At 42.7% G+C, this 23,338-nt stretch overlaps 1 protein-coding gene, 1 long non-coding RNA gene and 1 pseudogene across 2 annotated transcripts; 2 read left to right on the top strand and 1 right to left on the bottom strand.

The window, feature by feature from the left end:
* Positions 1-574: 574 nt before the first annotated feature.
* Positions 575-3,657, top strand: LOC142937660 (uncharacterized). The gene is made up of 2 exons (XR_012949427.1): positions 575-2,539; positions 2,894-3,657. It is a non-coding gene; the product is annotated as an uncharacterized LOC142937660 (long non-coding RNA).
* A 5,527-nt stretch (positions 3,658-9,184) lies between these two features.
* Positions 9,185-11,278, top strand: amer2 (APC membrane recruitment protein 2). Its single transcript, XM_076080177.1, has one exon. The coding sequence runs from the start codon at positions 9,185-9,187 to the stop codon at positions 11,276-11,278; it is 2,094 nt and encodes a 697-aa protein (XP_075936292.1).
* A 7,999-nt stretch (positions 11,279-19,277) lies between these two features.
* LOC142937802 (beta-1,4-galactosyltransferase 1 pseudogene) lies at positions 19,278-21,459 on the bottom strand (annotated as a pseudogene).
* Between the last annotated feature and the right edge of the window lie 1,879 nt (positions 21,460-23,338).

Below are 23,338 nucleotides of genomic sequence, written 5' to 3'. Positions count from 1 at the left end.
TAAAACTAAGTCTCATAATTAGCGTTCACTCATAATGTCAATAGTCTGAGTACTATTACACATTCAGAGTGAAAGTGAAGGTTTAAGTTCGAGCACAGGCCACTACATCCAGTTATTATTACACACATGCACAAGTAATCACAGACGACTGCTCTTTAAAATATAACAGAGTTTATTAAATCAAAACAATAAATGATCAAATCAAGTACTATCAAAATCAACACTATCATACAATTATATGTCTAATACCTAAAGTCAAATGAATAAAGTGGGGTAAGGATATGTATATAGATATATGTACATGTGTGAGTGTGTGTGTGTGGAAACAAAGGGGGGGGGGGGGCCTACTCAAACAGTGATGGTACGTAACCTAAAAAGGGGCGTGTGAGCCTACAAGCAAAGATGGCGGAGTCTATTGACCCGCGACAAGATAGCTGAGAGGTGGCTACGTGTAACCACGTGGGACGGCGCACAATGTGGGTTGGGACAATAGATTACGCGACCACGTGTCTGAGAGGTTCACCCAAAATCAGTGAATCGAACTATGTGTGTGCGGGTTAGTAGGAAGAGAGAGAGAGAGAGAGAGAGCGAGAGAGAGGAGCTCGGTGCTGCAGTGAGAATGTGAGGAACAGCTGATCACTCGTAAACTCTGCGGTCGGATTCTGAACCGACCGGTCACGCTTGTACGGTGATAGTTGCGGTTCTAGATCTCACTCACAGAGCCGATTTAAAGAAGAGAATAAAACCAAAAACAAAATAAAAGAATCCCCAAAACAAACACATCTTTATCACTGCGGTGAGATGCGAGTATTGCTCTCTTATCACCCCGAAACTCGGTCGGCGAGACGAGGCTCCGCCACCGTGGTTTTGGTCTTTGAAATGATAAAATCACAACCTCCACATCCACTAGCAGCGACGGATCTAATGCAAACAGTTACAGCAGGAAATACACAATATAACGGGACTCCGTGGTCCGCGATGCTTGCGCAATAACACTTTATAACACGACCGTAACTTAACGTAACAAGATACAGGAATAACAACGACATAACGAATAGGCTAAATTAAGCTAATGCTATGCTAAGCTAAGCTAGGCCCAGATACCAGTAACTCTTACTTGTAGAAGCTTTGTTCGGTGGGGTACGTTTCCCGTGGTGGGGATCACTCGGTCCTCGAGTAGCCGCTGGCTCTCGGTGGCGCGGCCTCGGGGCTGGCTGGCGCAGACTCGGCCTCCTCGCTGCAGAGAGGGGCTTTTTAACTTCGGCTGAGGGACGAGGTTTGGGTCGTCCTTCCCGGAAATCTTCGGCGAGGAACGATTGTTACCTTCTGCCGGCGGTGTGTACACAAAAAGGGTGGGAGAACGGGGCATAGAAGTTATCCGTTCTCGCACTACAGGATCCAAAACTCAAAATAAAACACAGTCTGTTCGACCAGCGAATGTTGCATGTGACCTGATAGGATTTGATGAGGCCGCGGTTCCTCGTGGATCTTCTTGTCCCCTGGACGAGTCCGGAGTGAAGAGGCCTTGTGGACCTCCTGACACCAGCGCGTGTCCGGGGTGAAGAGAGCCTTGTGGATCTCCTTACACCAGCGGTGTCTGGACGGAAGAGAGCGAATGGCGTTTCCTGCTCGCTTATAAACCAGGTCTCGAACAGTGGGGGGCCATTTCTTGGCCAATGGGGGGCCAGGATCAAGTTTTGGCTGTGCTGGGAGGTGTAGTCATTCATCTTGGAGTTTCCATCAGACGTTGTATGACAGGACGGAGCATGGGTGCTTCTAGACTAGGGCCAGATCCCAACAGAATAAATAGAGTTTTGTGCTTGCACACACACATTCACACAGCAATCAGACAAAGTGGCCACTGGCCTCAGACGAACCAATGTCTATGAGCAGCTACAACAACTTGCAATAAAGATGGACTGGCAGTGTGATGTGTCAGCTTTCTCCAAAGCTCCTTTCTCTTTACAATCAGAGGAAAAATAACACAATAAGTGATGCACAGAGTAAACACACATTTAGAAGAATGAAGAATAGGGTTTTTAGCCACCTTAAATTCACTTTTTATTCATATTTTAACTCTCTTGTTCTCGCAAAGGTTTCTCTAACTTCTGATTTTTATAATAACGGTAACATACAGTTCATCCCTCACATGTAAATTAACAGTCAATGCTGTCAATTAACCATAACAGCAGACTACTGTAATTTATCAGCATAATACAGTATTGTGGTGGAAATATGCTTCTCTATACAAGTTCAGTGAATCACAATCCATCTACATCGTACTGTCGATTGTAGGTTAATGTGTCTGTAATGACGATAGAATATTTTGTATTAGTCAAACTGTTCATTGCCTAAAAGTCATTTTTGAGTTTCAAGACGTGACCGACTGCTCGTGAACGTGACTTTGGAGCACAGCTTCAGTTCATCCTTCTGAGCAGCCATGTGGAGATCAGCCGAGGAGCCGAGGTCAAGTTACGCTTATAAGCCGAAATTCAAAGTCTCCAGTATTGTTTTGTGTTCAAGACGATGAACAGTTGAGGTAACGCTAACAGTAACGTTACCTGTGTGTTATCTCAGGAGCAACATTAAAACTAGATCAAACTCATTTTAGTGTTGAACGTTAGTCCATTGTGGTCCATTGTCTTAGCTTCATTTCGTCACCTAACGTAATCAGCTCATCGTATAGGCAAGTCTGTTAATTTAAACTGTATGGTATTGTTGTATTAGCTTTTTGCAAAGACTTGCACTGATATGTTAACATGTGTGAGGCACATGCAAACCCACAGTTGCACACCCAAAGCTTATTTTAAGTGTGTTTATCCTGGATGTCATAGAACTTTCCAAAAGTTCAGAACATTGTGTTTCTAAAGTTTTTATTTTGTTTGTTTTACAGTCACTCGTCATCAGAGATTGAGGATACCAGCCAGACGCTGCAGTCAAGTCCTCTTTTAAGGTGTTCTCTCTCTTTATTGTTTTCATTCATGTGTGAGTTCATGCAGTTCAAATTAACTATAAATGTGTATAAGACTTGTTTACAAGCTAGACTGTGATGCAGTTCTATAACACTGTTCTTGATACTATTTTAATTCAGCGTTTCACTCTTAATGCTATTTTAATTCAGTGTCTCAGGGAGTGACGCTGAGATCAAAAAGTGTCCGATGGTATGTCACTGTTGTTCATCGGTAGATACCTATCCCTGGATTGGTATGTCACTGTTGTTCATCGGTAGATACCTATCCCTCGATTGGTATGTCACTGTTGTTCATCGGTAGATACCTATCCCTGGATTGGTATGTCACTGTTGTTCATCGGTAGTTACCTATCCCTGGATTGGTATGCCACTGTTGTTCATCGGTAGTTACCTATCCCTGGATTGGTATGCTACTGTTGTTCATCGGTAGTTACCTATCCCTGGATTGGTATGCCACTGTTGTTCATCGGTAGTTACCTATCCCTGGATTGGTATGCTACTGTTGTTCAGTGGTAGTTACTGGTCTGAGGTTATCCTCATGAGTTCAGTTAAGCCGGTCATTAAAGATTTTATGATTTTATTAGTTTTCTTCTAAACATGCAGTACAGTGTGAGTTTTGTGATGTAATACAAATGTCCCTTTATTATTTGTCTTGAGAACATGTAATAAACTGCAACAATTATGTATTGAATGTCTATTCTTATTCTTTTATTTGTTGCGAATTAAATGCAAAAGTATTGGGGTGCATTACCTTACTTTGTAAATAAACGGTAATATTCTGGCATATACATTAAAATCACCATAAAACCCAGTTATCCTACTATCATATAACGTAATCCAATATATGGTAAGGTACCGTAAAAGTAAATTACGGTAGCTTCACCATAAAAAAACGTGAATTACTGGCGTCCCTACTGCCAGTAAGTTACCATTATTTTACGGTGAAATTGTTTAGAGTGTAGGTTTATTTATTAGAGTTGCTTGCATTGATGTGTTCATTCAAGTTGAAACATCAAAGTACTAATAAGAACAATAATTATTTGCTTTAAGGCGTTATAGCTTTCAATGATGCATGCTTTCTATTTGTAATGTTGACAAAGCCTTAAGTCAGGTTAATGCACCTCAATATCATCTCTGTTGGAGAGGTCTTCCTATAGCCTACTTGTGCATGTTACCTCACATTAAATATTGAGGAGCTGTGGGCTCTCCCAGGGCTTTGAATCATTCAGAAGAGTACTGCACGCCATGCTGGGAGAACACTCCTGAGGACAAGGAGGGACTACTGTACCTACACTCAACATAAACGCTAGTAGTATGCAAAATGTCCATATACAAAGAGCCCACATTGATATGCATACTGTATACACACGTATGTAGATGTTGCACATGCAGGATGCACATGACATGTGTTTGTAGTGCAACTACACTTATCCAGCTACTCACTTGTGTAATTCATTAACGTGTTTCTCTGCTACATGACGCATCTCTTTGGGTTTTTTGCTCTATGATTATTGTGCAGCATGCACATGGAGAAAGTATAGAGCTCTTTAATGGCAGAAATTTGGACTTGTTAGAGTCGGAAAAGCGAAGGTGTTGAGCCGGCATACATAAAACCAGGACTCTGGAACTGGTAAACCTAAATGGAACAGAGCCATCGTTAATATTGTCACTTACACATGTGATTTTCATGCTATGATGAGCCACAGTCTGCTGCAAAAACGGTCAATAATGTGCAGAAAAAGTTGTCACCGAAAATATTTAATTGAAAAGATCAACATAGCTGGACTAGACAATTATTCTGGTTATTATTATTATTTATTTTATTGTAATTTATGTATCTAATATGTGATTATTTTATTGAGTTTGGGTTCTTTGGGCCCACATGCTCATAGAGACATTGTTTACAGCCTTTGGAATGTAAAAGTGTTGGGGAGTCTGCACTTAGAAGGCTCAACAACAGTTAGAACGGCTCCCTGTTGATTACTAAAGTAACAAAAGAGCACAGGGGGGTAATCCTTCAGGGTTTAATACTTTACACACAAACATGAACATGTGCGCCGACACACACACACGCACACACACACACACACACACACACACACACACACACACACACACACACACACACACATACACACACACACACACACACTATTGCTTAATCTGGAGCTGGAAGACTCTGTGTCCTTAAACAACCTGATCAACAGGACACCGAGTGATAATAATGAAGAATGTGTGTGTGATCTGAACACACTGGGTGTGTGTTTGCACTGTATAACCGACAAACGATGGACAAGCAGCTACACCTGTGCCATGTTTGCATTATCCATCTTTTACTATAGTGTGTACACTATTGTATTGTACCAATGCTTCAATCATATTGCTGGCAATTTGTTGATTTTATTAGTCTCAACTTTGACATGTGTCACACACTCCCACGCACACCTGATCTTGATTTAAAGCATTCTACTATCACCACATCATTCAATATCTTGTTTAATTAAAGCTTGTTTCCTTGTCATTCACCTTTAATGACTGACAAATATGAGTTGGCCAATGCTGTCAAAGGTGGATATGATGCTACAAGCACATTCTACTTCTCAAGGCTTCAGCTCTCCACCACCGTGTTTACTTTGGAAAGACAACTAACATGTTACTGCGTCACCAGCCTGCGCAGGATAAAAACACTGGCTCAAATCACAGCATGCTACATACTAAAATGCAACAATTCAGCAGGTCAATTGTCTGATATTCCCGCGACTGTACATGCTGTCACTCATACAAGGTAATATGGGGCGTTTTACATGACAAATTCAATAATCTTTGGCTCAATGGGCAATGCCTCACTCACCCTAACCAGTAATGTCAGCAGGTGTTTTAACTTTAGCAGATGATGAAAAACACCAGCTATGAACTTTTTAGCTGGCGTGTTGCCACAAGCAGTGCTTCAGCACAGATTAAAGGCTTGACAAGGAGGAGCAGAGTGTACTGAAACTAAAGCTGCGGTGAAGAAAAAAGACAAATGCATTTCGTTAAGCTAGAAATTTGCATCTCTGGAACAATTTTGCCTATGCTGTGCACCTTTATTTTAATTCCAAAGAATGACATACAGGAAAATCAGGCAAGTTATGAATATTATTTGAATTAACTCATGCTCACTCTGTCACCAGATCAAGAATACACCTGGTGTTCAGCATATTATCATAATATAGTCGTCCATCAATCAATCCATTGCTTCATGCATGTGCTTTTAACAGTGCATCAATATTTGCATCCTGGCTCTTTAGCAGAGCATGGAGAGTGTAAAAGCAAAGTCAGCAGCCACACGCAGGCGTATAGTGCAAAGGACACTCACACTGTGCACGAACACTCAGACAAGCCACATTGTTAGAAAACACAGTAAGCAGGAAAGAGAGGCAGAGAGAGAAAATGTCCTCTAACTGTCCCACTTAGTACTGAGCTTCACTCAGGGGGCTGAAATGGGAACCTTATTTAGACAGATGGGGTTGGGGGGTGGGTGGGCTGTGTGTGCTTCTTCTATTGCTTGTGTGCATGTGTCTATAGTTTTGCTCACAGTAATTAGAGAAAGAAATTAGTATTTGGTTGTGACAAAAGCACCTTTTCTTTTGCGTTTGTGTAAAATGAACCATAATATGCTTGTGGACCACCGTTACATAGAGGAGTAGCATCTTAATTTTCTGATAGTTAAGCCTAATATGTATCTCAAAGTGTAAGGGTTAATGTCAATAGGTATTGTCCTCTAAATTCTGTTGCTTTCCTACCAAATCCAACCTGGTTCAGCACTGTGAAATAGATTATGAAGGCCAGTACAGGCTACAAGATTTATCTGAATATACAAATATAACACCTTACTGATGTTGGAATGATTTAAGCAGAATGACGATGTGCATTTCCGCCATAAGAACTTAGCAAAATCCTTTGTCTCATCATGTGATAAGTGAGCCCAATCATCAGTCTACAGTCTTGGCCAGCCATCTGCTGCTTAGAGTCAGTTTCAAGTCCATCCAACAGCCGGCTGACCTGCTAGCACGGCTGTGGAGCATTCTGCTTGAGTATCTGATGTACCTGAAAACCTGCACACTAGGCGACTGACTGACTGGCAGGCAGACAGGCTGGGTGACTGACTTGTTGGCTGAGCGGACAGATTATCTTTCTTATTGGGGGCCAGCACAAGGAAGATATGCTTCAGCGCTCCACTCTGGGGAAGCCCTCAAAATGTGTTTGTGTGGGTGTGAGCATGTCTGTGAGTGTGTGTGTTGCCTTGGGCGGATGAATGCAGACATTGTTTGATAGCAGTGGGCTGGAAGAAGAGAGCCTGTGCCCTAAGCAACTGAGGAGGAGGAGGAGGAGGAGGAGGAGAGAGAAAAGGAGCAGGGGAGGGAAGGAAGGAGGGGAGAGGAGGTTTGTAAGTGGGTCGGGGTATCAGGGAGATTCATTGGGGGGTTGGGAGGATAGAATAGGCAGTAAAAAGAGCACCCACAGTGGAACACGCTCAGTATGAAAAAATAGGGAACTCTGGGTGAATCTGCTGCAGACCATTTGCTAATCATTGTTTCCTTAACATCGTGTAAAATCTAAAACACTTTACATATATATTATGTATATTTAAGACAACAAGAAAAGAAGAATAGCAGAAACTTGGCAACACATTAAGGCAAAACACTGCTTTTTCCTCCAGCTAGTGAACACTTCACTGTTCTACATGCCCACAGAAACTCTGCTTGTTGCCAAGGTAGATGCTTACAGTACAGCTAATGTAAAAAGAAAGATTGTGCTGTTGGCTGCATACGTGGTTACAAACACATGGACAAGCACACACACACACACACACGCACACACACACACACACACACACACACACACACACACACACACACACACACACACACACACACACACACACACACACACACACACACACACACACACACACACACACACACACACACACACACACAGGATGATAGGATGACAATTAGATGTGTTAGCTCTTAGACACCTGGTACTGTGTGTCCATATGGAAGAGGGCTTGGGGCCATATGGCCTATATGTCTGGAACAAACTGTATTTGAGGGATGTCTGAGCTGTGTATGTGTGTGTGTGTGTGCGCGCACAACAGCACTGGAATGCTTATTTCTAAATCCATATCCCCGCTTAAGCCCACTCATACTGTTGATCAGCAGGTCTTGTATTTGAGTCCTCTAATACAGGCTTCTGACATGGTTATTATCGTTTACTTTGAGCTTTTCCATGCTCACACAGACACACACACACACACACATATATACACACACACACACACACACACACACACACACACACACACACACACAGCCATACACACAGGACTGGGTCAAGTAAGTAAGTGCTGATGAATTTATAATGTCAAGCTACCATTTGCGCGAAGCTTTGACATGACTTACCTCACAGTATGACAAATCTGCTAGGAACTTATTCAAAACACTAAAACTTAAACTTGTGCTAGTTTGCGTTCGCTTGTTAGATTTTTCTTCCACAGACATTGATAAACAACATCAAATCTAAACGATTCGATGTGAGAAGTCTTTATAATTAGCCATTCCACTCTGTCTCATGATCCACTGAGAAAGCTCATAAACATATTGAGCTCATGTCTAGTCCGTCGTAATTCATTAGTGGGTGTGTATCTTTACATGCTTACCAAACACATTAGGACATGTACAGTATAAACACACACATACACATACAGGGATGGATGGATGGAAGCAGTGAATGTGGTGCTTATGAACTATAGTTAAAAGAAAAGAGCAAACAGTGCATTGGTGACAGGGAAGGTAGATGAAGAGAGGAGGATGAGGATGGGGGAGGGTGTGGAGGACAGACACTGGCGCCCCGCCAACGTTGACGAAAGCAGCTTAGCCCACCCAGTTGCCATGGATACAGTAAGGAGCAGCATGTGTGTGTGTGTGTGCCTGTGTGAGAGAGAGAGAGAGAGAGAGAGAGAGAGAGGGAGAGGAGGGAGGCAAGCAGAGAGAGAAAACCAGCAGGCTGGCGTTAGAGCAAGTCAGAGTGGGAGTGAAAGAGCACCAGCCAACAGGGTGGAGAGAGAGAGAGACAGAGATAGAGAGAGGGTGAGTGTATGTGTGGTCAGAGAGAGAGAGAGAGAGAGAGAGAGAGAAAGGCTGCTTGAGGGAGACGATAGAGTGCTAGATAATGGAGGTGCAGACGGAGTGTGTGGAGCCTCCGGTGGCCCCTCAGTGTGACCCCCAGCCCACGGGGAAGATCAACAAAGCTGCCTTCAAACTCTTCGGAAAGCGGCGCACCGGGCCTGGGATGGCCAGCTTCTTCTCCTTCAGGAACAAAGGGGCTACAAACAGCGGGAGCAACGGGAATTCTGACAATGGGAATTCTTTGAATGGAAATGGCTCGGCGGCATCAGTAGAGCTCGTTCGGAGCAAAACCCACGATGGACTAACGAGCTCTAATAACGATTCTGATGGACAGAGAGGGGAAGGGCTCGCTATCCTGGAGGCAGGGCCGGTGAGGTCCCTCAGCAAATCCCTGAGTTTCTTCTCTCTACTCCGACGTGGGACTTTTAGGTCGAGTGAAAATGGAGGGGCAGGGCTTGTTAGAAGAGGGAGGGGCCTAAAGGGCTTTTTTAGCAGCATGCGATGGAGACGCAAGGAAAAAACAAACGAGGGTGAGGGGGAAGAGGTGGAGCAGAAGACGGAGAAGGATGGGGATATTGCCGACTCTGAAAAGGTGAAGGATATTACGCTCACCCTTGAACCCCCTCCGCATCATCACCAAGTGGATTGTGGGAATGCAGAGGCATCACCTAACCCGGAGACTCCCACTACTAGTGTTACCATGACACCCCCACACTGTGTTGCCATGCCAGAGCACTCTATTGAGCCAGACTCCCCCTTTCCTTACACACCCACTGACTCGCCACTGCGCCCGCCCATCCAAAAAGCCAAAGCCTCAATATCCAGCCTCACCCCCTCCCTCGCTACACCCCCTTTGGATCGCTGCAGCACGGGTGACCCACCCTCAGAACCTTCGGTGGACCGCCTCTGCTCTCTCCTCTTCACTGATGTCACATCCCTCAAGAGCTTTGATTCCCTGACAGGCTGTGGTGACATTATTGCTGACGCAGACGAGGAAGGTCCAGCGGGTAACGGGGGCAGTGGCACCAGCAGCAGCAGCAGTGGGGGAGGAGGTGGGAGTGTGGGAGCGGGCGTTGGGAGAGCTGTTGGTATCACCAGTGCCACGTCACGTGGCTCCCCAACCAAACCCCTGCTACCGTCACACCTGACCCAGCCCATGTTCTCTGTTCCCACAAGCTCAGTGCCTTCTTCTTCCCTCCCAGCCCGGGCCCGGGCACCGCCTCCACCACAGCAGCACCCAGCTGGCAGTGGTGTGGTGGCCTACATGGGCGGAGGGGAAGAAATGGCAAGTCCAGAGGGAGTGGACGATGCAGACATGCAGGGGCTCTGGCACATGCTGCCCTCAACAGGGGACAACTCTCCTGCTTTGCCTCGATCACATCAAACTCCCTCTACCACCCCAACTTCTACTTATCCCCCTCGTGCCCCGTCCAACCCCGCCAGCAGCCTCCTGCTCTCAGCCCACAGGAGCGCAGACCGCAAGTTACCCCCGGTGAAGGCATTGGGGCTCAGTAAGATTCCAGTAGTTGGTGCAACAGGAGGCCGGGCAGCTAAACCCCCCATCCCTCACACACACGGCCGTCATCCCACATCGCCCGGAGAAAAAGAGCCACTCAGTGATGAGGGTTACTGGGACACACCCTCCGCAACGCCCACAGCGACACCTGACGAGAGCGGGCTGCAGCGTAACCAGAGGACGGCCCTATCACGCGACAGTTGCTCCGGGGACCACCTGTACGACCTCTACAATGACCCTGAAGAGGTAGGAGAGGATGAGGAAGGAGATGAAGATCTAAACAGTACTCCCTCTCCATCCACTGAATACAAACTAAGCCCCACCTCCCAAACAACTCCTCCTTCCTCCTCCTCCTCCTCCTCCTCCTCCTTCCAGTCAATGAAAGGCAGCACAAGCCTTCCTCGGGAATCCAAGATCCCAGTAAGCAGCAGACAAACCTCCCCACCTCCCCACTCTGTAAGCCAGTCAGCCCTCTCGTCTGTTCTAGAGGCTGAATCCCCTCCACCAAAGACCCAGGAACCTCCCCCGGCTCGCACCAGAATCCCTGTATCCAAGGTGCCAGTCCGTCGTTCTGGAAACAAACCTGGCAGCACAACCAGAGGAAGTGCCCACAAGAAGTAGCTCCTGTCAAATAGGGGGATTCTCGCCCACTTACTAAAAGACTTGAGTGTGTACTTCAGTGCTGTTGATGCAGAGCCAAAAAGACCCAGACCGAGAAAAATGTTGAGCTGTAGAGTTAACAGCCTATAAATTCCTCTGAAATCTTAAAAGCTCTCATTCCTCAAGTGTTTTAGCTGACGACAGGCTGGGATAGAATAGGTGGTTTTGTTCACTTGAGAAAGTCACGAGGAGACTCAAAAAGCTGGGTTAACACTTCACAGCCCTCACGGGAACTTAAGAGGTTGACTTTTGACAATCCATGGACTCGCTATAGACACATTTGCCTTGTAACTTCCTGGAAAAGCTCCTGACCTGCTGAGAGTTTGACAGCTCATGACTGCACACTGCAAAAAAAAAAAGGAAAAAAGCAGAGCACCTTTTATCTTTTACATTTTTGTTATGGAACACCACACGGCATAACATAATTTGCTTATACGGACCTAATCTAATCAATGTTATTTTTTCTAAAATTGTCCTCTTTTCTAATCTGTAACAAATTACCTCCTAATCTTTTGATTTTAGAGCCAAAGTTTAAAAAAAATCCTCCTCGTTTCCCTTAAACAGACTCAACGAGACCCATGGCCTGGAATAACCCACCATTTTTTGTTTGGCTGTTTTTTTTGCTTTTTGAAGATGGTATTTATCTGACCGCACACTGATTATTAAACTGTATGTGCAAAAATACAAATGAACACTGAGATCTGGTTTTATTATTTACCTACTTTGCAGCTACAAATGCGGCAAAGTTGCACGACAGAAGGCTTCGCAATATCTTCTTTTCTTTTTTTGGGAGGGGGAGACCCTCTCTGTTTTGACTGGCTATTATTATTATTATTGTGGACGGACTAAGTTTGGCTTCAGCCTGTTGCATCTGGATTTCACTTATACCGCACTGCATCACTCAAAGTGTATCCATAGGATGTCAATCTCTGGGATTTACAACTGTTGAATAACCAATGAAAAACCTGCAGAACTGTCGCAATACTGAACCTGGAGGGATCCCTTGCACTGATGCTTCAATACACACACACACACACACACACACACACACACACACACACACACACACACACACACACATACAATTTCAGACAGGTACACAAACATTCTCTCTCCCTCTCCGCATGCAGTGCCACACATACAAGGCACAAAGGTCAGGGAACATCATCTATTATTGAATGACCTTAGTTACACACACGGTTCAACCTTTGGCACTGTCTTCATAGCTACACTGGATGACTTTCTTCTCCAAGGACATGTGCACAAACAACCTTTTTTTTTAAAGTTAGTACTTTCTTCTTCACTGGATTTCTACTGTTTCTATACAGTAGACTCCTTCGTCACAAGTCATACTGCTCGGATCTTAAACTGTGACTGCTCCATCTTCTTAATGCTCTGCTTTCTGTTCTTTACTACTAACATACTGTACAAGCTGATGTGAGTGGATGACAGGGAGGCATCCTTGCTGTCTGCCAGATTTAGAGAGTGTTAGGTTCATGGAACCTCTAGACTGTGTGGAAACCGCATGTAATCCAGCCTCTTACACAAAGAGAACCGGTTTCAATTATAAACAAAGCATTTAATACCTCTCATGCTAAAACAATTGCATAGTGGAGTACATTATTTACAGTTACACCGAATATGACCTGCTCACCCCAATAGTCGTTACCACCCACTCAGTGGTACAGGAGCAAGAGGCCGGAATTTCTTTCTCTCCCGCCTTACATAGTTCAAAAAACCTCCCATAATGTCCGTAGTTCCTATTGGCTAAATCCAGTTGGCTCCTCCTCCTCGCAGGACCCTCGCACGGGTATGACCTGTAATTGCCTGTCTAGAAATCTATCTGTCCCTTACTCCCAACATACTATTCTTTACAGTTTAAAACATTCAATGACTGTCTTTTATGCTTAACACTTCTATGGTAAACATTCTATATAAAGATAAAGATTTGCAACTTTTGGCAAAAACCTTCACAAGTTTCACAAGCATAGAGCTAAAGGTGCTACAAATTCTACTAAGATACACTTCTAACTACAAATCACTTGTAACTACAAATTCTAAAACACTTCTACAATTATGAATCTTCTAATTATGTATTCCAAGACACTTCTAATTATGATTTCTTATTTATGAATCATTAAACACTTCTATTATAATTTCCTAAAACATAGTTCTAAACCCAAATTTCCTACAAGAGCCAGAATATGCCTGCAAGTGTTTTAAAATAGGATGTGACCCAGAAAGAACATACTTCTGAGTCACATAGACTGGATCGCAGCTAAAAAATGCAAAGCAGAACTTGGGGACTAATGCCATATCAGCTCAGAGTGCTTCACCCTCACTCTCTATGCTGTTGTACTGGCAAACATTGTACAACTTCATTATAGGAACCCCCGCAGCTGTGTGTGAATCTGAATGTAGCTTGGTCTCATTGGCGATCATTGGTCAGCTGTGTTGGTCTCTTTTCCTCTCTGTCCCTCTTTTGTGGGGGCAACACAAATGGTGGAGTTTACTGTTTTCTAAGTCCCCCGCGCTCTGAAAAATGACTTTGTTGAGCCTCGCAAAGCACCATTTGTTTTAAGAATGAGGGGGTGTATTGCAGTCCTGAAAGGCCTTTGTCTGTGATTCAGTGAGACAAGTTAAAGAGAGCAGAGTGTTCCTTACCCTTCAGTTACAGAGAGGGGTTTTTTGTAGGGAAAGACATTCGAGATGATGCAAGTTTTCTCTAATCCTAACCACAAGGATACCAACCGACACTTGAGGGTCATTCTAGTTCATGATAGCTTTCTGTCTCATTTAGAATGTGATGATTGATCCACAACACTGTTCCAGGTTCAGATATCTTTTCAACCTTCTAATGGTGTAGTGCAGGACAGGCCATGGGGTAACCTGATCCCAGGTCTTCAGTAAGTGTGTTCCTCCTCCAATGAAAAAAGGGCAGGCTAAAGGTCATATAGGGAGCAGAGAAGGATCACGTCCGTTCATGTTTTCTCTGCCTACACTGTGCTCTTTGCTCTTTAGATTTAGTATGCAATAGCTTTCATTCTCCCTACTTTGGAGTACTGATTGACAAAAGAGTGATGGATGGATGATTTTGGGATGATTGAAATGGGCAACAATTTAAACCTTTAAAGTATTCCTGGTAAAAAAATAAAAAAAGAGTATTTTTGTTTTGTAAACAGCTGTGGTGACACTTGTTGATTGTTAACCAAAACAGTTGCCCTGAGAGTCTAAAAATTATAATTCACTTTATGACACTGTCACCAATCAAATTATATTGCTGGTAAGATTAAGAGAAAGTAGGGCGCTATGAACTGGACAAGGAATGATCATTATGTTAAACAGGTTTTTGTTTTTGTTCTTCCTCGTTTGCTTCCCACATGCTGCAGTTTGGTGTTTTAGTAGAACTTGTTTCTCCACTTTTCCCAAGTATGACAGTGAAAAGTAAAGTTTGGGTACCTTGATCCGTTGCACTGGCCTAAACACATCAACCACAGAGACCGTCATATTGCCATCTGGATCAGTTCCTTGTTATTGTTTTTGTAGACGCTTTCTGATTACAAATCTGGGCCTTTAGGTGGTCATTTGCTGTGATGGAAAAGCACATTATGTTTTTCTTTCTTTTTTTTTTAACCGTCTGTCTGTTCACAGTGTGAAATCTTTCCACTTTTCATATTTAATGAATAAAACTGTTTGCGCTGATAGATGAGCTCCTGACTCTTTGTAACTGCATTTACACAATAATCCATACACTTCAAGGTCAGAGGTATAATTAGAGCAAAATCAAATAGAGTCCTTCTTTCATCCCCCCCCCCCCCCCCCACCCCCACCCCCACCCCCCCTCAATCATTCCTCCCCCACATCCTGGTGGCTTGAATCTCCAAGGAGTAGGTTGGGTGTGAGAGAGGGTGCGAAACAGGGGTGCTTTTGTTGATGTGCGGCATGTGGCATTTGTGTTGTGGCGTCACACTTGGAGAGAGGTCTGCTTGGCTTGGGAGCAATAGGTTATCAATACATTATATTGATTGCTGAGATGAAAGCCTGATGGATGTGTCATTGTCTGCTGTTGGTCTCCAGTGGGTTAAGATGCATAAAGACGGGGACAGACAGCCAAAATGATGACAAAGACAGGCAGATGATGCCTGTGGATATGGAACCCGTGTGTTTGCCTCTATGTGTCCTGAATATAGATGCAAGGGAGGGTCTCATTGTTTTGGGGATGACACATGTTGCTATGGAGAAAGCTCATATGTTGTTGTGGTGTGGGTGCAAATGCATGTGTAGTGGGAGGAGGATTTGGTGCAGTGCGAATCCCCTTTGTAATGGTGCAGCAAACCCCCCTCCCTCTATCCAGTTCTCTCTCTCTCTCTCTCTCTCTCTGTTTCTGCACACTGAGGTTTATGTAAAAGCCTTACGTAAGACCATAACACTCACTTGTACCGGCCCACCAGATCAAAGCTAGTGATGCTGACAGTGAGAATGGAATGGTGTGTGTGCTGGTGCGCGCACGCGTGTGCCTCGGCTGATCTCATCATTAATCTGCTGCTGCTCGGTGTGCTGGATGTGGACACTCGTCCTCATTGTGAGCCATGTTGGATCCTGTGTGTGCGTGTTTGTTTTGGTGCATTAATCTGGTATAGAGTGCACGACAGACAGGGAGCATTAAGTTTGTGCTGAACAATGCGTTTCTTATATGAGCTGTTGAAGAGAGCAAACATGTGAGGGAGTGAGAAAGAAATGCAAAGGAAAAGTGAGAGAACAAGATATGAGTGAGGGTTTGTCTGGCTTCAATGGTCTTGAATGAAGCTTTTTAGCCAGCTGGTATAGCTTTTGACGAACAACAGCCGTAAGTGGCAATAACGACATAATGGTACAGCTAAAGCTTTCTGTATTAGTAACACAAGAAGAGAAGAGTCATTAGATCAGCAAACTGACTCAGTAATGTAAGTTACTGCAATACCTGTCTATTGTTTGCTAGCATTAGCTGATATTAGCCCCCAGCTAAACTAAGCTACACAAGAACAAGAAGAGGCTGAAGTGGCAAAATCATGGGCAAACCCATGAGAAGGAACACGGGTGAATTGTTATACTGTTATGTGAATTATTGCTTATGCGCTTTACTTTTTTCATTTTTAAGAATATGAATGTGCTGTTTCTTCTTTAAAAAGTAGCATGGTCTTTAAAATGAGAGGTATGAGTGCTTTTTCATTCGGTTATTGTATCATCAATTATGAGTGTGTTGTAATAAGCTACTTTCCAGCTCATGTTTGGATGTCTTTCAGCTGATTGTAAGATGTTTTGTCTGCGTTCAAAGCTAAGTTGGTGTCTGCTGATTTTCAATTTGAAGCTACGGTCATTTTAACGAAACTATATTGTGTTAGTATTCAATTGGGTGTTTATGTTTTAATACCAAGCACAGTAGTGCAGTTGATAGACATTTATCTTATAGAAGATAATATTGCATATAAACAGAAATTCTATCTAGAATTGAAATACAGATGCTGGTGGAGAAAAATACAATCACGGAGTAGAGTCGTACTGATATTTCTAAAAATAATATGATGATAGGTATAGGGTTTCCTTGCCCTGTTAAGTGTGTGTGTGTGTGTGTGTGCATGTGCGTGTGTGTGATGGAGCCCTAAGCACCATTCAAAAGCTGTACCCCACATTTCTCATGGCAGCTTCTCTACAGTCGTTCCCATAGTAACTCCACTAGGTCAACCAATGAAAAGAGGGGGCTGGGCAGGAAGGAGGATGGGCGAGTGTTTGGGGGGGTTGATGACACAGTGTGTGAGAACCGTGATTGGAGTTGAACATTTATACAGATAAAAACACACACTAACCTACATGTTGTAGTGCACATGCACATACACTGTAGTCAGGCGTTTAGCACACGTCAACAAGTCATTTAGAGGTTCCACTTCGTACCACCGGTTTTCACCTCTGCAACCTCATGGGAAGCCCCCAGCATCACCTCCACTACCAACATAATTTTTCCTACCCTATACCTCTACCCCACCGCACTTCTCTCGCTCCCTTTCGTATGACGCCACGGTTCCTCTGAGGGCATTGTTGTGTAATCCTTTCACTTGTCAATAATTCATCAGCAGACAAGCTGTTGCCTCTGTGAATGGGAAGACGGGAGCATGCAGAATAGTGGCACACTGGGAAAGGCTTTATAGCACCGCAGCCAAATCTGGTGTGTACTAGTTTACTGGTGAATGACATATTCTGACTTTGAAGGGATGAAGCGACAGGAAACATGTGTTCCAAACTGAATGGGACCTTGTGAGCAGCAAAGTAGAATATGAATTGAATTATGAATCACAAGATAAATGATGGCTAGTTGGTCCCCCTTCCAAATTGGGTTGTGTTGCCTCTCATTTAAATTGTATTTATTGGTTTATTTGACAAGAGACAGTGCACACATTGCTGTAAATGCGCCAGAGTTAGCCAAGAGGCTATTTTTCATCTGTAGTCCAAAGGCAGATGTTACAAAGTAAACCTAAAAACAGAATATAAGATTAAATTTACAAAGTTATGCAATATTGAGCTTTTACAATGCGTGCAGAAACAGTGAAAGAAGTGAACATATTAATATAAGTAGTATCATCATTCAGGAGACTCTTATACTACATTGTCAAGTACTAACAAGATTGGTCAGGTCATGTTTCTCTAACCCTTAGGGCCTCCAACTGTACCTGTTGCTAGGAAGGGAACCTGAATAATGGGAGAAACAAAACTAGTAATACAATCTGATATGAGTTGGAAACTGTACTCAAACAGATCATTCCAGCTCTTTGTAACCCTGAGGAGGAAGAGTCTAAGCGACACAGAAAACTAAGCTGGAACTACATGAAAAACACAGTTTAAAGTCTTAGTTATTTTAGAAAATAAAAGTAATTGGAAAAAAACAACAACTACATACTTCATTTCTGAAATGCCCTTATTATGTTACTGTGGATACTTTTCCTGCTTTCACTTTGGTTACGAGTGTTTCTAATACACGTCACCTGATATGAGCCAAGACAATTATAACAGAAGCCTTGCATGAACCTTGCAGAACGTAATACAGCCCAGCAAAGTTCAAAACTGCAACTGACAGCCAGAAAACTTTCCATTTGGTGAAATATTGTTTTCTATACCAGTAAAGAAGACCTCTAAATATGCTGAGTATAGAGTGGTGGTATGGTAAATAATGTTTGTTCCGGTTTGCAAGCAAAATGTCACTGAGCAAGCAGACAACATTTGCGGTGTGCTCATTATAATTTATTAATCTTACATTTTCTTTCCACTGTCATCTTTTATTATTATTGACTGCCTTATTTGTTAAGTGTCCTTGGGTGACTTGAAAGACGCTTATAGTCAAGACATATCGTTATTACAAGATTCATTTAGTTTTGATGTTCACGGGCAAGCTCAGTGCTGGACCATAGTGGCCATACATCTCATTACAGTTCTTCTCAATAGTTTAGGACATTTTCTAAAACATTATTACAGTTCACAAAACAAAGTTAATTCACCACATGAGTTATGTAGAGCACTGCTTCGTTGCAAAAGCCCATGTACCGCCATCTTTCCTTCTTCTTGAGCAAACTGTTGTCTCTGAATCCATCACTAAGAGTAGCTCCATGCTTCACAGTATACCTTTAAAGAAACATGTGCTTCTACATTTGAATTATCTGTGTGTTATGTCAGGATTGTGCCAAAGCAACTGAGAAACAAACTGGAAAGAATCTCTCTACTTTATTATGTACACTGTAGTTCACTTAGACACACACACACACACACACACACACACACACACACACACAGGTTTGCATACAACCCTACACCGAGACAAACAGCTGCTCGAGAGGTTTTAAGAATATGCAATCTCTAGTTCACCTTTTGTTTGAGACTGAAACACCAATGAATCAATGGTCAACAGCAGTCCAAGAGCCACAGGTTCCATCCTCATTCATTTACCATTCTTCAGCGGAGCCTCAATATCCACATTGATATACGTGTACAGTATATCCTTCTTAATCTCCTTGACTGTGTATTTGAGAGAATTAATTCCATCTTTATCCATGGTACGTCGGGTTAGGCTCAGTTTATCAGGATTCTTTGGATTAGGCTCATTCTGCAAGTCTCTGCTATGTTTGACCATCCTGTACCTTCCCATCACCGTGTCAGGTCGAGAAATGGACATGCCACGGTAGATAATTCGTTTATAGATATCGTCGTCCTCCCCACCCCAGCCCCAGAACGTGTTCGGGAAGCCGTTAATCTTCAAGAATTGGCTCTTAGACAACGAAGCCACTCCACCAAAGTAACCGTTGTAGGGTAAGTGGAACCTAAATTTGTCCATAGCCACAGACAAGTGTCGAGGATTGTCAAAACATCTATAGAGGTTACGGTCATCCATCGGAACCAAATCTACGTCAGAGAAGACGAAGCAGTCGTAATCATATTCCTTCGTTGCTTCCACGAAGCCTGCATTCAGCAGTTTAGCCCGGTTGAACACGCCTTCTCCATCCTGGTTGATGACATACACCTTGTAGTCCAACTGCTGTCGTATCAATATAGGATGAAGGTAATACAGCCAATGAATAAGGTGCTCATGCCGATTGCGGAATGCGATGATGATCGCCACCTAAACAAATGAAATAAGTTAGTTGGCTTTTACCCAAACATTATGATTTTGGTGTTTTTCCTTTTAGTAACTTAAACTTATAATACGGTGTGTAAAATCCTTAAAACCCTTATAATATGAGTACGTCTGATAGCATTGAATTATAGAATGTGGGGAAGTATTTTTTAAGTGAGTTCAAATGGTGGGCCTACTTTATTATCCTCTCTGTTTACTTTTTTTTCCAAAGAAGAGTAAATAGAACGGAAAAAAAATGAAACAATGGATAACACGTCATCATGTGTTAGATATAGAATTGAATGCTAAATACACACACGAGAAAACCCCACTGAAGTAAATACAAGCCCAGTATCACGACAGGCTCATGGGCGTTGCCTGTGAGAGACTTGAATTATTCTTAAATGATTTCACTATATTTGCAGGGTGAAATACAGCAATGTGCAAACACAGCAGCAGGATTTGTGAGCTCTCATGGCAGGAACATTGCGTCCGATCGAATAAAACCATGTCAAAACCTGTCAGTCATCTGTGTAATAATGCACCTACCATTTGCACTGTGCTGATCTCTGTAGATAGACATAGTGGACATACAAAAATAAGCCTTACCTTTAAATGAATCTATCAAAATGCTGCAGTGTTTATTTTTATCTTTTTATAATCAGTAATCGGTTATTCTGTGACTTATCTTTACTCAGGTAAACATATATGTATAGCATTTTTAAGTTAAACTTTACTTATCTTCATTTGTATCTTTTATTACGCTGTTGCAATGCTACACAGCTCTGTTCACACATTTCTGTATTTTAATAGACCTTTACTTATTGTACATACATTTTTTGTTTTTATTTCACATGGCCGTGGCAATGTAAACATATTTTTCCTATGCCAATGAAGCCTTAATAAATTATATTCAATTACAAGTTGTTGTTGATTTACCTATCATTATGTTCTTACATTATATAAATAGACATACTTCACTCAAGTTTACTTACAAGTTTACATACAAGTTTTGACACTTATTTGAGTTGAATAGATTCCAAGTATCTAAAATCATGGTAAACTGTTCCAATTATTCTGTTCATCTATTCATTTGTCTCTCCATTCCTCCACATACCTTCTGTTGGGCAATACAGACTGCTGGCTTGTACCGTCCTCCTTCCCGAAGAGCACGACCGATCAGTCCTCTCACCTCATCCAAAGTCCGTTTGGAATCAAACTCCACAAGCAATGGACCCACAAGATTTGGAGGGTTGTCAGGGCAGCGTCCCAAAGGCTTGCTCTCAGTGGGTGGCGTCTGTGTCTCTTCGTGAGTGACATTTAGGACTTTAGTAGCCGTTTGAACAAGTTCTGTTATCCCCTGGGAACATGCGTCGTTTCCATTTGCAATATAATGTTGCTTTCGAAAAATATATGAAGTGTAGTCTCCGTTGGTATATAGAACCAGAACAAAACACGCCACACTGAGGAAAGCTAAAAGGACCAGTCCTATAAAGATTTTTTGCATCATTTTTGCGAGCCCTGAAGTTGAGTACTGTACACTTAACCGCTCTGCTACAGCTCTGCTACCGCTCTGCTACCTGCAACTCTCTTTGCAAGTCAAATGTTTCCCAAACAGAAGAGCAACCCAACAGGTTTTTCCTTTACTTGGGCGCTGCTTCCTTGTTCACGTCAGCTGATCAGGTTGGGCCTTGCACCTGTTGTTAGTTATTCATCATGATTTATGTTCTTTTGTTTCCTCTTACGTTTCCCAGATCTAACAGCTCAATGATTCAATTGAAAGTTTATTGCTGTCTGAGTATGACTATAAAACTATTATATTGGTTCCTTTCATTTCTATATTATCTACCAAGTTTAAGAGTGGTGTTAGTTTATTTGAAACAATAACCAAATACAAAAGTATTGTACCATGACAAATAAATTACTTACTTAATGGATAATACATTTCTTTTTTGAAAAATACAGTACAACTACTTTAAATAATATAATAATGCTTCCTTTTTGTTGTCAAACTGGGCCCTCTAGTGGTGGGCGATTGACAGTATCGGATGTCCTGAGTATCCTTTGTGAAACTTGGCACATGGAAGAAGTTTGACTTCAGGGCTTTCTGAGAGAAAGCCCTTTATGCCAGAATTCTCCTTGGTTTTAGTAAACAAACTCACTTGGTTAGTTATAGAAAAATATCATGATTTGGGTTAAAATAAATCCATTCTGGCAGAAAGCCATGAGGGCCAACTTCTCCCATGTGCTGAAACTTGGCAGGTTGCCCACAACCCTTAAAGAAGTCCTCAAAGAACCTAGCAGACGTTCTCAACCCTGATAGACTTCCTCAGCCAGATCCTTTCTGAGATACATCCCAGGTACTGAAACTTATTTGCTCCTTGAAACGCATTGACGTCCCTGAGGTTACATCTATTGCCACTGTTCTTGTAGAAACTGTCTGTCCTCGGTGGGCTAAACCTTTAAAACGCTGCAGCCTGCTAAACAGGATTTAGGGTATTTCCGTCAGCTGCAGTTCTGTGGAATGACTAGAAGGTGTCACACACTGCGGTTGACTTCCTATTCATGTGCATATCACCGCTTCGATCAGGGATGTGTCATCAAAATGAAATAACTAGTTCTATGCATACTAATGGGAAGGCTGTCAGCTTCACTGACTTTGGCATCTTCCCTTTGTTCCCAGCAGCAACGATGCCTTCACAAACCAGCTGTTCCAATTTAGCACTGTATTAATGTATTGACTGTATTGTTTTAAGCTCATGTGAGTTAACAAAAGTCGCAGCCACTATGCAGATGGAGTGACAGAAAACCACCTCATCCTAAATCAGTTGCCGCATCCAAATTTGTATGCAGGTTTCACACTTTCAGCACCTGAGAGATACGCTGAAGGGCGTGGTGTGACATGGAGGTAGTATTTTGGTTTCAGTGTGAATAAAAGGACCACCTCCCTACAGACATATGGGGGAAACGTGCTGTTGCTCACAGTGTTGATCTGGGAGATATGATGATGCCAGGACCACCATTTTACCAAATTTGTTCAAATTTCTTTCAATTTTAATACAATTTTGTGTTGTTGTTTTTTTTGTCTCAATTTTATAATTATTCAACTGAGTAACTGTTTTAGGGCCAGAAAATGAACACAGCATATGCAGCATGAAGATACATGACGTTCATGTGACATCAGTACACAAACTTCGCACTGAAAACAAAGCAGCCAGTGTTAATGTCATGTGACCATATCACCCATAACTGATAAACAGAGGCAGCATTCATGTCAAAGCCTCAGATTATTTCAATTTATAGCCAAACAAACCAATGAAGTGCTGCTGTTTAGAACTGGTTGGATGACTGTTTTAAGAACTTAATGCAAAGAGAAGGAAGGACATATG

The sequence above is a fragment of the Anarhichas minor genome, unplaced genomic scaffold (assembly GCF_050575085.1).
Source record: "Anarhichas minor isolate MPS153535 unplaced genomic scaffold, ASM5057508v1 ptg000074l, whole genome shotgun sequence".
Classification (NCBI taxonomy): domain Eukaryota; kingdom Metazoa; phylum Chordata; class Actinopteri; order Perciformes; family Anarhichadidae; genus Anarhichas; species Anarhichas minor.
This window is presented reverse-complemented; position numbering and strand designations above follow the sequence as displayed.

Bases quoted from the DNA above. Each gene is read 5' to 3' on its own strand.
- amer2 (XM_076080177.1), top strand. From the start codon at position 9,185: ATGGAGGTGCAGACGGAGTGTGTGGAGCCTCCGGTGGCCCCTCAGTGT.